This window comes from Ceratotherium simum, chromosome 2 (genome assembly GCF_057802395.1).
Source record: "Ceratotherium simum simum isolate JZ-2026a chromosome 2, ASM5780239v1, whole genome shotgun sequence".
Taxonomy (NCBI): Eukaryota; Metazoa; Chordata; class Mammalia; order Perissodactyla; family Rhinocerotidae; genus Ceratotherium; species Ceratotherium simum.
In genome coordinates this window covers 17,993,512-18,010,124 of record NC_141901.1, presented here as the reverse complement: position 1 = coordinate 18,010,124, position 16,613 = coordinate 17,993,512, and the positions used below count along the sequence as shown (strand labels likewise).

At 33.9% G+C, this 16,613-nt stretch overlaps 1 protein-coding gene across 1 annotated transcript in view; it reads left to right on the top strand.

The window, feature by feature from the left end:
* The window catches only part of SHCBP1L (SHC binding and spindle associated 1 like), a 46,869-nt gene extending 30,575 nt beyond the window's left edge, over window positions 1-16,294 (top strand). The window contains exons 7-10 of the mRNA XM_004424950.2: window positions 12,531-12,684; window positions 14,090-14,340; window positions 15,049-15,171; window positions 16,043-16,294. Of these exons, the coding sequence (XP_004425007.2) occupies window positions 12,531-12,684; window positions 14,090-14,340; window positions 15,049-15,171; window positions 16,043-16,294 (780 nt within the window). The remainder of the gene's footprint in view (window positions 1-12,530; window positions 12,685-14,089; window positions 14,341-15,048; window positions 15,172-16,042) is intronic.
* Window positions 16,295-16,613: the final 319 nt, after the last annotated feature.

Genomic DNA, 16,613 nt, shown 5'->3' with positions numbered 1-16,613 from the left:
TACATCCTTGCCAACACTTGTAATTTGTTGTCTTTTTGATAATAGCCATTCTGACAGGTGTGAGGTGATATCTCATTGTGGTTTTGATTTGCATTTCCCTGATGATTAGTGATGTTGAGCATCTTTTCATGTGTCTGTTGGCCATCTGTATGTTTTCTTTGGAAAAATGTCTGTTCAGATCCTCTGCCCATTTTTTAATTGGATTGTTTTTTTGATATGGAATTGCATGAGTTCTTTATATATTTTGGATATTAACCCCTTATTGGATATATCATTTGCAAATATCTTCTCCCATTCAGTAGGTTGCCTTTTTGTTTTGTTGATTGTTTCTTTTGCTGTCCAAAAGCTTTTTAGTTTGATGTAGTCCCGTTTATTTTTGCTTTTGTTGCTTTTGCCTGAGGACTCAGATCCGAAAAATATTGCTGAGACTGATGTCAAAGAGCTTACTGCCTATGTTTTCTTCTAGGAATTTTATGGTTTCAGGTCTTACATTTAAGTCTTTAATCCATTTTGAGTTTATTTTTATATATAGTGTAAGAAAGTGGTTCAGTTTCATTCTTTTGCATATAGCTGTTCAGTTTTCCCAACACAATTTATTTGAAGAGACTGCCTTTTTGTATATTCTTGCCTCCTTTGTTGTAGATTAATTGATCGTATAAGTGTGAGTTTATTTCTGGGCTCTCTATTCTGTTCCATTGATCTATGTGTCTGTTTTTGTGTCAGTACCATACTGTTTTGATTACTATAGCTTTGTAATGTAGTTTGAAATCAGGAAGCATGATGCCTCCAGCTTAGTTCTTCTTTCCAAGATTGCTTTGGCTATTCGGGGTCTTTTGTGGTTCCATACAAATTTTAGGGTTCTTTGTTCTAGGTCTGTGAAAAATGCCATTGGTATTTTGATGGGGATTACATTTAATCTGTAGATTGCTTTGGGTAGTATGGACATTTTAACAATATTAATTCTTCTAGTCCATGAGCGTCGTATATCTTTCCATTTATTTGTGTCTTCTTCAGTTTCTTTTGTCAATGTCTTATGGTTTTCAGAGTACAGGTCTTTCACCTCCTTGGTTAAATTTATTCCTGGGTATTTTATTCTTTGTGATGCAATTGTAAATGGAATTGTTTTTTTAATTTCTCTTTCTGATAGCTCATTATCAGTGTATAGAAATGCAACCAATTTCTGTATATTAATTTTATGTCCTGCAACTTTACTGAATTCATTTATTAGTTTTAATAGTTTTCTGGTGGCGTCTTTAGGTTTTCTATATATAGTATCATGTCATCTGCAAATAGTGACAGTTTTACTTCTTCCTTTCCAATTTGGATGTGTTTTATTGCTTTTTCTTTCTGGATTGCTATGGCTAGGACTTCCAATGTTATGTTGAATAAAAGTGGCAAGACTGGGCATCCCTGTCTTGTTCCTGATCTTCAAGGAAATGCTTTCAGCTTTTCACTCTTGAATATGATGTTAGCTGTGGGGTGGTCATAAATGGCCTCTATTATATTGAGGTATGTTCCCTCTATACCCATTTTGTTGAGCGTTTTCATCATAAATGGATGTTAAATTTTGTCAAATGCTTTTTCTGCATCTATTGAGATGATCATATGATTTTTATTCTTCATTTTGTTAAAGTTGTGTATCACATTGATTGATTTGTGGATACTGAACCATCCTTGCATCCTTGGGATAAATCCCACTTGATCATGGTATATGATCCTTTTAATGTATTGTTGAATTCAATTTGCTAATGTGTTGTTGAGGATTTTTGCATCTATGTTCATCAAGGATATTGGCCTGTAATTTTCTTTTTTTGTAGTGTCCTTGTCTGGTCTCAGTAACAAGGTAATGCTGGCCCTATAGAATGAGTTTGGAAGCATTCCTTCCTCTTCACTTTTTTTTTGGAATAGTTTGGATAGGTAAAACTCTTCTTTAAATGTTTGGTAGAATTCACCTGTGAAGCTGTCTGATCCTAGACTTTTGTTTGTTGTGATTTTTTGATTACTGATTCAATTTCATTACTAGTAATTGGTTTGTTTAGATTTTCTATTTCTTCCTGATTAAGTCTTGGAAGATTGTATGTTTCTAAGAATTTATCCCTTTCTTCTAGGTTGTCCAATTTGTTGGCATATAATTGTTCATAGTAATCTCTTATGATCCTTTGTATTTCTGTGGTGCCAGTTGTAACTTCTTTTTCATTTTTGATTTTATTTATTTGGGCCCTCTCTCTTTTTTTTCTTGATGAGTCTGACTAAAGGTTTATCAATTTTGTTTATCTTTTCCAAGAACCAACTCTTAGTTTTATTGATCTTTTGTATTTTTTTATGGTCTCTATTTATTTCCACTCTAATATTTATTTCCTCTGTTTTAATAACTTTGAGCTTTGTTTGTTCTTTTTCTAGTTCCTTTAGGTGTAAAGTTAGATTATTTATTTGAGATTTTTTTGCTTTTTGAGGTAGGCCTGTATGGCTATAAACTTTCCTCTTAGAATTGCTTTTGCTGCTTCCTGTAGATTTTGGAACATGGTGTTTCCATTTTCATTTGTCTCAAGGTAGTTTTTGATTTCCTCTTTGATTTCTTTATTGATCCATTGGTTGTTTAGTAGCATGTTGTTTAGTCTCCATGTGTTTGTGTTTTTTCTGGTTTTCTTCTTGTAAGTGATTTCTAGTTTCATACTATTATGGTTGGAAAAAATGCTTGATATAATTTCAATCTTCTTAAATTTATTGAGACTTGTTTTGTGTTCTGATATGTGATCTATCCTGGAGAATGTTCCATGTGCACTTGAAAAGAATGTGTATTCTGCTGTTTTGGGATGGAGTGGTCTGTATATATCTATTAAGTCCATCTGGTCTAATGTGTTGTTTAAGGCCAATGTTTCCTTGTTGATTTTCTGTCTGGATGATCTATCCATTGATGTAAGTGGAGTGTTGAAGTGCCCTGCTATTATTGCATTACTGTCAGTTTCTCCCTTTAAGTCTGTTAATATTTGCTTTATGTATTTAGGTGCTCTTATGTGGGGTGCATAGATATTTATAAGTGTTATATCCTCTTGTTGGATTAATCCCTTTATCATTATGTAATGTTCTTCTTTCTCTGTTTTTTGCTGGGAAAGATTCACCGTGAGCTAACATACAGATGTCAATCTTCATCTTTTTGTTCCCCCTCCCTAAAGCCCCAGTACATAGTTGTATAGTCTACTTGTAAGTTCTTCTAGTTCTTCTGTGTTAGCTGCCGCCGCCATAGCAGACAGACCAGTGGTGTGGTTCTGTGCCTGGGAACTGAACCTGGACCGCTGGAGCAGAGCGTGCCAAACCTTAACCACTAGGCTATCAGGGCTGGCTCCTTTGTCTCTTTTTACAGTCTTTGTTTTAACATCTATTTTGTCTAAGTATTTTTACCCCAGCTTTCTTTTCATTTCCATTTGCACTGGAATATCTTTTTCCATCCCTTCACTTCCAGTCTGTGTGTGTCTTTAGAGCTGAAGTGAGTCCTTTTAGGCAGCATATATATGGATCTTGATTTTTTTATCCATTCAGCCACCCTATGTCTTTTGATTGGAGCTTTTAGTCCATTTATATTTAAAGTAATTATTGATAGTATGTACTTATTGCCATTTTGTTAATTGTTTTCTAGTTGTTTTTGTAGTTCTTCTCTGTTCCTTTCTTCTCTTGCTCTCTTATGTCATTTCTTTTTATGGCTGAATAATAATCCATTGTATGTATATACCACAATTTGTTTATCCATTCATCAGTTGATAGACATTTAAGTTGTTTACACCTTTTGGCAGTTGTGAATAGTATTGCTATGAACATTCATATACAAACGTTTGACTACCTGCTTTCAATTCTTTTGGGTATATAACGAGGAGTAGAATTACTAGCTAATATGGTACTTCTATGTTTAACTTTTCAAAGAACCACTAAACTGTTTTCCACAGCAACTGAACCATTTTACATTCCCATCAGCAATGTATGAGGGTTCTGATTTCTCCACATTCTTATCAACACTTGTTGATATCTTTGTTTTTAGTTATCCTAGTGGGTATGAAGTGGTATCTCATTGTAGTTTTGATTTTCATTTCCCTAATGACTAATGATGTTGAGCATCTATTCATGTGCTTGTTGGCCATTTGTATAACTTCTTTGGAGAAATGTCTATTCAAGTCTTATGCCCATTTTTAATTGGGATGTTTGTCTTTTTATTGTTGATTATGAATTCTTTATATATTCTGGATACTATACTCATATTAAATGTATGCTTTGCAAATATTTTCTCCCATTCCATAGTTGTCTCTTAATTTTCGTGATAATGTCCTTTGATGCACAAAAGTTTTAAAGTTTGATGATGTTCAGTTTATCTATTTTTTCTTTTATTATCCATTTATTATTTTTGGTGTCATATCTAAGAATCTGTTGCCAAATACAAGTGCATAAAGATTTACGCTTATGTTTTCTTCTAAGAGTTTTATGATTTTAGCTCTTATACTTAGGTCATTGATCCATTTTCAGTTAATTTTTGCATATGGTGTGTGAGTGGGGGTCCAGTGTCATTCTTTTGCATGTAAATATCCAATTGTCCCAACACCATTATTGTCCCAACACCATTATTCTTTCCCCCTTGAATTGTCTTGGCACCTTTGTTGAAAATCAGTTGGCCATGGTTCGAGGGTTTATTTCTGGGCTTTCAGTTCTATTCCATTGGTCTATATGTTTATCCTTATGACAGTATCACAGTTTATTGTAGCTTTGTAGTAAGTTTTAAAATGGGGCAGTGAATGCCAAGGCCAGAGCCTTGGGGCAGATTGGGACACATTTCTCATCAGCTGGCATTATCCGATTAATGAGCATTCTATAGGAATGGCCTTGACACACTTTTTTTTTTTTTTAGGAAGATTAGCCCTGAGGTAGCCTCTGTTGCCAATCCTCCTCTTTTTGCTGAGGAAGATTCGCCCTGGGCTAACATCCATGCCCATCTTCCTCTACTTTATATATAGGATGCCTACCACAGCATGGCTTGATAAGCAGTGCGTAGGTCCACGCCCAGGATCCGAACCTGTGAACCCCGGGCCACCGAAGTGGAGCATGCAAACTTAACCACTACACCACTGGGCCAGCCCCAAGGCTTTCACCTTTTATGTGGGTTAAAATTGTTCCTAGATATTTTATTATTTTGGATGCTATTGTAAATGGAGTTGTTTCCTTAATTTCCTTTTCAGATTGCTCATTGCTGGTATATAGAAACAAAACTGACTTTTGCATATTGATCTTGTACCATGCAACTTTGCTGAATTTATTAGCTATAATACTTTTTTGCTGGATTCTTTGGGATTTTCTATGTATAGGATATACAGAATCATGTTGTCTGCAAGTAGAGATAATTTACTTCTTTTCCAATCTAGAAGCCTTTTCTTTCTTTTTACGTAGTTGCTCTGGCTAGAACTTCTGGCTAGTACAATGTTGAATAGCAGTGGTAAAAGTGGGTATCTTTGTCTTGTTCCTGATCTTAGGGGGTATTATAGGCTGAATTTTGCCTCCCCAAAATTCATATGTTGAAGTCCTAAGCCCCAGTACCTCAGAATGTAACTATATATATTTGGGTATAAGGTATTTAAAGAAGTTATTAAGTTAAAATGAGGCCATTATGGTGGGTCCTAACCTAATCTGACTGGTGTCCTTATAAGATGAGGAAATTTGAACAGGGATACCAGGGGGGCATGTGCACAGAAGGACAACCATGTGAAGAGGCAGCAAGAAGGTGGCCATCTGCAAGCCAAGGAGAGAGGCCTCAAAAGAAACCTAACTTACCAGCACCTTGATCTTGGATTTGGAACATCCAGAACTGTGAGAAAAAAATTTCTGTTGTTTAGCTAACCCAGTCTGTGGAATGTTGTTATGGCAGCCCTAGGAAACTAATACAGGGAGAAAGTTTTCAAAGTCTTTCACAATTGAGTATGATATTAGCTGTTTTTTAATAAATTCCCTTTATCATGTTGAGGAAATTCCTTTCTATTCCTAATTTGTATTTTTTAATGATGAAAAGGTATTGAATTTTTGTAAAATGCTTTTTTTGCATCAACTGAGATGATCATGTATGTGTTTTTCCCCTTCATTCTATTTCTGTAATGTATTACATTGATTTTTTATGTTAAACTAACCTTGAATTCCTGGGATAAATCCCACTTGGTCATGGTGTATAACTCTTTTAATATTGTTGGGTTTGGTTTGCTAGAATTTGTTGAGGACTTTTGCATTTATATTCATAAGAGATATTGGTCTGTAGTTTTCTTTATCCAGCTTTCTTATCAGAGAATGATGGCCTCATAGAAGGAGTTAGGAGTTATTCTCCTCTCCTATTTTTTGGAAGAATTTGAGAAGGATTGGTGTTAATTTTTCTTTAAATGTTTGGTAGGATTTACAAATGAAGCCGTCTAGTCCTAGAGTTTTCTTTGTTGGGAGGTTTCTGATTACTGATTCAATCTCTTTACTTGTTATAGGTCTGTTCAGATTTTCTGTTTCTTCTTGAGTCAGTTTTGGTAATTTGTGTATTTCTAGGAATTTGTCCACTTATCTTTGTTGGTATGAAATTGGTGCATTTGTTGGTTTACAGTTGTTCATCATATCCTCTTATAATCCTTTTTATTTCTGTAAAGTTAGTAGTAATCCCCCCATTTTCATTTCTTATTTTAGTTTTTTGCTCCTTCTCCCTTTTTTCTTAGTTTAGCTAAAGGTTTGTCAGTTTTGTTGATCTTTTCAAAGAATCAACTTTTGACTTCATTAATTCTATTGTTTTTCTGTTCTCCACTTCATTTATCTCTTCTTTAATCTTTATAATTTCTTTTCTTCTGCTGGCTGTGGGTTTAGTTTGTTCTTTTTCTAGTTCTTTAAGATATAAAGTTAAATTGTTGATATGAAATTTTTTGTGTGTGTGAGGAAGATAAACCCTGAGCTAACATCTATGCCCATCCTCCTCTATTTTGTATGTGGGATGCCTGCCATAGCATGGCTTGATGAGCAGTGCATAACTCTGTGCCCGGGATCCGAACCCACAAACCCTGGACCGCCAAAGCAGAGAGCGCGATCTTAACCACTATGCCACCGGGCTGGCCCCTGAAATCTTTCTTTTTTAATGTAGGTGTTTATTGCTGTAAATTTCACTCTGGAACTCTGCTTTTAGCATCCAATAAGTTTCGGTATGTTGTGTTTTCATTTTCATTCATCTCAAAGCATTTTCTTATTTTCCTTGGGTTTTCTTCTTTGAACCATTGGTTATTTAAGAGTGTGTTGTTTAATTTCTACATATTTACAAATTTTCCACTTTTCCTGGTTTTACTAATTTCTAACTTAATTCCACTGTGGTAAATTTATTGAGACTTGTTTTGTGGCTTAACATATGGTGTATCCTGGAGAATGTTCCATGTGCACTTAAAAAGCATGTGTATCCCTCTGTGTTGGGTTCTGTATATGTATTTAGGTTTATATGTGTGTGTTAGGGTAGGTCTAGCTGGTTTATAGTGTTGTTCAAGTACTCTATTTCCTTATTGATCTTCTGTTTAGAAGAATGACTACATGTTCTAGTCATTATTGAAAGAGGAGTATGGAAGTCTCCAACTAGTATGTAGAATTGTCTGTTTCTCCCTTCAATTCTGTTAATGTTTGCTTCATATACTTTGGGGCTTCATTGTTTGGTGCATATATGCTTATTATAATTATATCTTCTTGATGAATTAAAAATTTTTTTCAATATATAATGTCCTTCTTTGTCCCTGGTAACAATTTTTGACTTAAAGTCTATTTTGTCTAATATTAGTATAGTCACTCCAATTCTCTTTTGGTTACTATTTGTATGGAATATTTTTTTCGTCTTTTCACTATTGATTTGTGTCTTTGGATCTAAAATGAGTCCTTCGTAGACATCACATAGTTGGATTATGTTTCTTTATCCATTCTACCAGTCTCTGTCTTTTAATTGGTGATCTTAATCTACTTACATTTGAAATGATTACTGATAAGGAAGGACTTACTTTTGCCATTTTGCTAGTTGTTTTCTATATGTCATATTCTTTTGTGCTTGATGCTTTTTTTCTAGTGTATTGTTTGATTCATCCTCATTTCCTTTCTGTATATTTCTTAGTCATATTCTTAGTGGTTACCATGAAGATTACAATATCCTAAATTTATAACATCTAGTTTGAATTGATACCAACTTTGCTTTAATAGCATATAAATACTCTGCTCTTGTACAGCTCCATCCCCCCTTTATGTTGCTATCCCCACAAATTACATCTTTATACATTGCCCATTAACATGGATTTTTAATTATCGTTATATGCATTGCTCTTTTAAATCATATAGGAAACAAAAAGAGGAGTTACAAACCAAGATTACAATAATACTGGCTTTATATTTACCCATGTAGTTAGCTTTACTAGAGTTCTTTATTTCTTCGTATGGCTTTGAGTTACTATCTAGTGTCCTTTTCCTTCAGTCTGAAGGACTCCCTTTAGCATTTCTTGTAGGGAAGATCCAGCCTTTGTTTATCTGAGAATGTCTTAATTCTTCATTTTTGAAGAATGGTTTTGCTAGATACAGAATTTTTGGTTGAGTTTTTTCCTTTCAGCACTTTAAAAATATGCCATCCCACTGCTTCCTGAATTCCATGGTTTCTGTTTAGAAATCAGCTGTTAATCTTACTACCCATTCCTTGTACATATTGATTGCTTCTCTCTTGCTGCTTTCAAGACTCTCTTTGTTTTGGCTTTCAACCATCTGATTATAAATGTGTGTTGGTGTGGATTTCACTGGTATGCTTGACGGTGTACCACTGGTCCCTTCAAGTTTGTTCATTTTTCTTCATGGTTTTTTCTTTCTGCTCCTCAAACTGGATAATTTCAATTGTCCTGTCTTCAAGTTTGTTGATTCTATTTTCTGCCTGCTCAAATCTGATGTCAAACCTCTCTAGTGAGTTTTTCATTTCAGCTATTATATTTTTCAGCTATAGGATTTCTATTTGGTTCCTTTTTATAATTTTTCTCTCTTTATTGATATTCTCTATTTGTCCATACATTATTCTCTTGCTTCCTTTAGTACTTTGTCCATGGTTTCCTTTAGCTTTTTGAGCATATTTAAGACAGTTGATTTTAAATCTTTGTCTGGTCAGTCCAAAGTCTTTTCTGGGCTTCCTCAGGGATGGTTTCTGTCAATATCTTTTTTCTCTGTGAATGGGCCATAGATTCCTGTTTCTTTGTATGTCTTGTAATTTTTTGTTGAAAACTGGGTATTTTGAATATTATAATGTGGTAACTCTGGAAATTGGATTCTACCCCATCCCCAAGGTTTGCTTTATTGACTGTTGAGGACTGCAGTTGTCCATGTTTAGTGAATTTTCCAAACTATTTTGTAAAGGCTATATTCCTTTTTGTGTGTGGCTGCTGAAGTCTCTATTATGTTATCTCAGCAGTGGCCAGTGACCTGACAGAGATCTCCTTAATCACTTGCAGCTAAAAAGAAAAAAAAACTCTGGTTTTGCAGATTAGCTCTGCACTGAGGCCCTCCTTCAAAGCTAAGCCATTCAGCCTACAACTCTGCCTTAGCTTTCACCACCTCCTTGCACAGGGTCTAGTGATCAGCTGGACTCACAAGCCTAGGGTCCTTTCACATCTCTTCTGAGCATGCACCCAGCCCTGGGCATGTGCATTTCACTGTAGATTCCTCAGTATATGGGGTAGCCCTTATTCCCCCAAGAATCTTCCTCCTCAGCCTCCTCCCTTGCAGGCTTTTCCTTGCCCCTTTCTTGGTCCTTTGCCCCAGGCAGTTATGGGTAGTGTATGTCTTTAAACGCTTTCATCAGATCGTGCCTGCAAAGCTGCTCCATCCTGAGAGGGGAGAAACAAAGGTCAGCTTCTTTGCCAGTCCCTCCTCTGAGATACTGACCATCAGACAGATCAAAATGCACAACCACAATTTTTTGAGAATAAGGTCCTACTGCCCCCACCCCACACCCACCCCAGCACTAGCAAGCCACACGAGAAACATGGGTTATCTTCACAGCTGCTGCCAAGCTGGAGAATGGGGGATGGTAGGCAGGTAAGCAAAAACACCACAACGCTTTCTTACTGATTTTTAACAGCCTTTTCATTAAGCATTCCCTTGGTTACTATGTTTGATTAGATTCCAGCATTCCAAAAAAGTTGATTCTGTCATTTTTTGCCAACTTAATGTTTGCTTCAGTGGAAGAACCAATTCTTAGAGCTCTTTACTCCACCATTTCCATGATGTCACCTCTTTCTTGTATCTTCCTCTCTACTCTCTCCTTCCTGAACACATTGAGACAGTCAATTCTGTTCTAGCTTAAATAACAAAATAATATTTACCCTAAATACTTCATATCTATTTCTTCCCTTGCAGAGCAAAACTTCTTGAAATATTTGTCTGCATTTGTCTCTACTTCTTTCACATTCATGCCTCTACTCACTATGATCTGGTTTCTGCCTCCAGAATACCAGTGAAAATGCTCTTATGGCCATATGGGACAAAGCTGTGGCAAAATGCAGTGAGCACAACTTAGGGATTACCATCTCGTTTAATCTTTCAGCAGCATTTGACATTATCAACTCCTTCCTCCTTTCATGACATCTTAGTCTTCTGATCTTCTTACCACCTCTTTGGTTATTCCTCAGCTTTCTTTGTGAGATCTTCTTTTGTTTCTGCCTATCCTTTAAATGTTATTCCTCAGTGTTCTGTCCAAGGGTCCTATCTTTCCCTCTTTACACATTCTTGTAGGTAATCTCATCCATTCCTATGCTCGAATTATCATATAAGTAAATAATGCCAAGATCTCGATGCCTAGTCAGATCTCAGTCCTATATTCTAGACCCTTGTATCCATAGTCTACTGGATACCTCTACTTAGCAACTCCACTGGTACCTCAAATTAACTGGCACCAAAATTAACTCCTTATCTTCCCCCATCAAACTTTTTTTCTCTCCTGTTTCCTGTTTCAATGAATAAGAAAAATATGAGACAAATTCTAGAGTTCTTCAAAATTATTTATTTACAGAGGTAATCCTTGTACTGTCTGCCTCCACAGTATTTAGAGATTGTAATATGCAATGGCTGCACAAATCAATGTAGTGGTTTGCTGATCTAGTGAGGATTATAAAAGTTGCATATATATCTGGAAAAAAATGTTCACTCACTCTTGCTCATCAAAGGAATGGAAATTAAAATGAGGCAGTGAGGATTTTGCCTATTAAAGCGGGAAATATTTTATAAATTTAAAAGATACCCCATGCTGATGAGTTTGCAGCAAAATGAGTCTCAAACCAAGTTTTAATTGGTTAAACTTTTCTGGAGGGGACATTGGCCGGATGTACCCAGGAGGCTTAAAATGTTTTATACCTTTGACTCCCTAATTCCCTATCTAGTAATTTATCCTAAAGAAAGAACTAGAGATGTGCATAAGGATTTATTTTTTGTAGTATTTTCATAATTTTGGCAATTTGTAAACCATCTAAATAAGAGTTAGAAATTAATCATAATTTAATTATAAATTATGATACATCCATATGATGATTATGTAACCATTAAAAATTAGGCTTTGAAAAAATATTTCCAAGAGCTGGGGAAATGTGATATAATGAAAAATCAGGATTCAAAAACCATATACATGTATGATATATTAGTATTATGAATAAATGAATATATGCAGGTGAAAAACACTAGAAGGAAATATCTATATAAATAGATTTTACTTAGGTAAAAATTTATAGGTTGAAATTTCCATTTTCGTTATGCTTTTATTTTCTGTTTTTTTATAACACGTGCAAATTTTATAATAAGAAAAAAGATATATGAATGATAATGCCATTTCTATTAGGATAAAAGAGTAAGGCATTTTTTTCAGAATATATTTTTATTTTCTAAATTTTATTTTTAAAGTTCCTCACTCTTCATGGCACTAATAATGAACTTCTCTCCACTTTTTCACTCCCAGTGCAAATTCCTAGTACTTTTTGTTTTTAGTTCTAGAATGTTTAATATATAACATGTTGTTGATTTACCAAAATTGTAGGGTCAATCTGAGTTAAAGAAAAGTAGTATATTAGAAAAAGATCTGGTGTCATAAAGACCTCGATCTAAAGCTTAGCTTCACCACCACTGTGTCCTTGGGCAAATCATTTAATCTTACTCAATTTCAATTTCCTTAACCTTATAAACAGATAGTACTTTACCTCAAAGAACTGTTGTGAGGCTTAAGAGGTAATATGTAAAGTTCAAAATATGACTTCTGGCACACAGTATTTAATAGCTGTAAAATTATTGGTGATCGTAAAGAAAATCTCATTTCATCATTCCCTTAATGGACTGATACTTTGATCAAAGAACATAAATATATACGGTATTTATAGTGTATTACCTGTGGAAGGTAAGTCTTTGGAAAAAGCACATTACCAACAAGTTAACTGATTAAAATGACCTATTTCAGTTTAACCTATTGTTGAAGGAATAACTGTTTTATTTCTTCTTTTCAGGTAAAGGACTTATCTTCAGACACACTTCTCCAACAGCATGATGATTTGGATTTGGCTTTGGATAGCTGTTATAGTGGAGATACAGTAGTTATTTTTCCAGGAGAATATCAAGCTGTAAATCTTGCTCTGTTGACTGATGACATCATTATAAAGGGTTAGCAGGGCATCCTCTGCAGTCTTTTTATAGCTGTGTATACTGGACAAATTGTATATTATAAACATGGTTAATCAAATTATTAGAAATCAGAACAGAATTTGTTTCATAAAAAATCCCATATGTGCTTTTTTTTTTTTTTTTTTAAGATTTTATTTATTTTTTCCCCCCAAAGCCCCAGTAGATAGTTGTATGTCATAGCTGCACATCCTTCTAGTTGCTGTATGTGGGACGCGGCCTCAGCATGGCTGGAGAAGCGGTGCCTCAGTGCACGCCCGGGATCTGAACCCAGGCCGCCAGCAGTGGAGCGCGCGCACTTAACCGCTAAGCCACGGGGCCAGCCCCCGTATGTGCCCTTTACATAACATTTTCTCACCTGTTCATATTACCTGTGACCTCATTTGGACATACTGTACCAGAGCAAATCAATCCATGATGCTACTTCTTCCCCATGATAATGCAGCACAAGCACAGATTCTAAATAAATGATCAAAACCAGGAGAAAACCAAAAAACCAGTTCATAATATTCCCTATTAGCTCCATCTATATTTTTACTCCAACTACTTGTTTCTCAGCTATCTCCACTGCTCTTCATATCACTTTAGTAGGAAAACCCAAAAGAAAGGCTATATTAAAATATACTCAGCATTTTCTAAAAAAAGATTAATTCACATGCAAATTTGCTAAAATAGAAGTAGAAAAGCAGAGTTTACTAAATTTCTTTTAGGTTCTGAAGATATTTAGTAACTTTAATTCTGCCCTTTTACCTTGAAGTAATAAGGGTAGTCCTACTGTCTGGCTAAAAGAACAGAACAGGTGACTTAAACTTGGCCTGTCAATTCAAAATTGAGCAAAATTTTCATGACTGTAATCAGTAGTATTTTGCTGAACTATATGGGTAACAAGGATCATATTTGTAATTTTAAAAATTTGTAGCCTTCTTGAAGCTCAAACCCCTTATTTTTAAATTGATGATAAATTTAGATGATTACTTTTACTACTCTAGAGCAAAATTATGGCTATGATTACATTAATCTTGTAACCTAATTCAGGGGGCTCTGCTAGTCTTTCTTAGTTATGGTAATTTATTATGGCTCTGAAACCAGATTATGGGAAGATACTTTTTATATCTTAGACATTTTGTAGATGACTGCTGATTATATAATTTAGGGAAATACATAGTGGAATGAGTCTGTTGAATTAATGAACCCAGATTCTTCCATCGTGACATCAAAATAAGGATGAAAGATTACGTTATAGTTAAGTATCTAATTAGTTAACTGAATAATTACATATATTACTTATTAAAATATGTGAAAAGAAAAACAGTATTATTGAATGACTAAAGGGCTTTAAACTCTGGGGTTACTGACATAATTATGTATTTTTGTCCCTATTAATCAGGAGTTGGAAAGAGAGAGGAAATTATCATTACTTCTGAAGCTTGTCGTGACAGTTTTGTGGTGTCCAAAGCTGATAATGTGAAACTAATGCATCTATCTTTGATACAACAAGGGACTGTTGATGGTATTGTGGTGGTGGAGTCTGGTCACTTGACTCTAGAAAACTGTATATTAAAATGTGAAGGAACAGGAGTGTGTGTTCTTACAGGGGCTGCTTTGACAATTACAGACAGTGAGATAACTGGTGCCCAGGTACTTCATTTTATAAAAACTACAGCTTTATATGACGATAGATAACTTTGAGTGATCTTAATATGCAAACAAAGGGTAACAGTTAATTCATCTTTGAATTGAATTATAATTAAGCTTAGAAACTGACAAAAATAAACAAAATGAGGGCAAGTACAAGAGTGTGATAGTACACTTAGGAAAAATGGACTGCCTAAGTCCAAAGGAGCTTGAGTCTTCAGATAACAATCAAAAAGATCATTAAAGGACTGGAAAATTGAATAAGAAAAAAGATTAAAGGAAGCAGAAAAATAAGAGGATCTTTTTACAGAATGACTTTTTCTTAATTTCTACCGAAATGAGCAAATAGACTTTAGCAGCATTATGAGGGATTTTTGAGTTTGTACAAGTAAGTTTTTATAAACTATTGAAAAGAACTGCCTAAAGAGATTTTTGACTCCCTTCTAGAGACTTCCTTTGGGTGGGAGAGCAGTGTAATGGACTATATGACTTCAGCTTTCCTTCTAGGCCTAATGATTTTCTAACACAGATATTATTAATTTTCAACATTTTTAAATAGCTGTACAATAAATTGTTGCATTCACTATCATGTATTTTCATATAACTTAGTGTGTTCAGAGTGCTAATAAAGAATTACAGTTTTCAAATGTAAAGAAAATTTTAAGAGAGGTATGTGTGTGTTTTGTAGACTGTTTTGCTTTTAATTTACAGGGTGCTGGTGTTGAACTGTATCCTGGGAGCATAGCCATTTTGGAAAGGAATGAAATTCATCATTGTAATAACCTCAGAACCAGCAACAGTTCAGAAAGCACCTTAGGTGGAGTTAATATGAAGGTATTCTCCTATTTCTTAATATAGAATCATTGTAAGAGCTATATTTATTACAAAGATACTAAAATATTAGTTTTAGTCTTAAAATTTAGTCTAAATGTTATCTGATTTGGAAAATAGTACAAATAATTAAAATATAGTTTAAATGATGGCTGATAGGAACCAAGTTTAGTCTTATAATTTTATAATTTCAACTTAAATTCTTAGCAAATAACTTTGAATATGAGAAAGTGGATAAGTTTTGCTCTTATAAAAATGTTTTAATTTTTCCATTGAGCAGATCTGTAATACATTTTAGAAAGTAAAGCAAATTAAGAGAATAATATATTATTTAAGTGTTACTTTCAAACTTTGTAAAATAATTTAAGCTAGCCAATTAAGACAATAGCAATAACTTAGAAGTGAAATGCCTTCCCATTCCTTTCTTCTATAAATTCTACCTTTCTAGGGCCCTCTCTAGACATATGTAGTTAATGAAGTTTTTCCCTAGAACTCTAGTTTATATATTATTATTTGAAATTATTTTCATGTTTATCATTTTCATTATCTGAAATTATTTATCTTCATATTTATCATGTTATATTAAAAGTCAGCTTCATGAGATATTGCTATATGCCCATCTAGAATCAGTTATGTTCATCAGTAACTGATAAAATTGAAAATTCAATTAATATTTCTTTTATTAAACATTTTTGTAGTTAATATAAAATAAATCAGTGTGAGGAAAGTAACACTATTCAAAACTGAGATTCAGTTGTTTTAAAGAAATGTATAAACTCAAGAATAAGTTCTACAGTTAATGACATGCTCATTAGTTCATATTTTATTTTTATAGAAATTATTGAAAAACTAATTTCCTTGAATAATTTAACAGGTTCTTCCAGCACCCAAATTGAAGATGACTAATAATCATATTTACAACAACAATGGCTATGGAGTAAGCATTATTCAACCAACTGAACGGTTCTTTATTGTAGAAGAAGAAACCCTCAACAAAGGAGCTGCTTCAGGAGATAAAAAAGACAATAATATGCTCTCCAAAGTAATGCAAAATCTGAATCTGGAAATGAATAATAATAAAATAGAAGCAAACTTAAAGGGGGATATCAGAATAATCACAAGTTAAAGCATCTGGATTTATAAGTTTTATATTTCAGATATTTAATAAATAATTCTCATATCCCAAAGAAATGGTAGTTTTAATTAAATTCAAGTTATTTAATGAAAAAATAAACACTTTAATGCTTTCACTGAATGATTCATTAACATGTTTTTTAATAACAATTTTGAGATATAATTCACACACTATAAAAATCACCCTTTAAAGTATATAATTCAGTGGTATTTAGTATCTTTTTAGTATATGGTACCACCATCACTTAATTCCAAAAACAAATGCGGTTTTACACATTGTTTTTAATACTTAGTCCAATAAAGAAGCATTA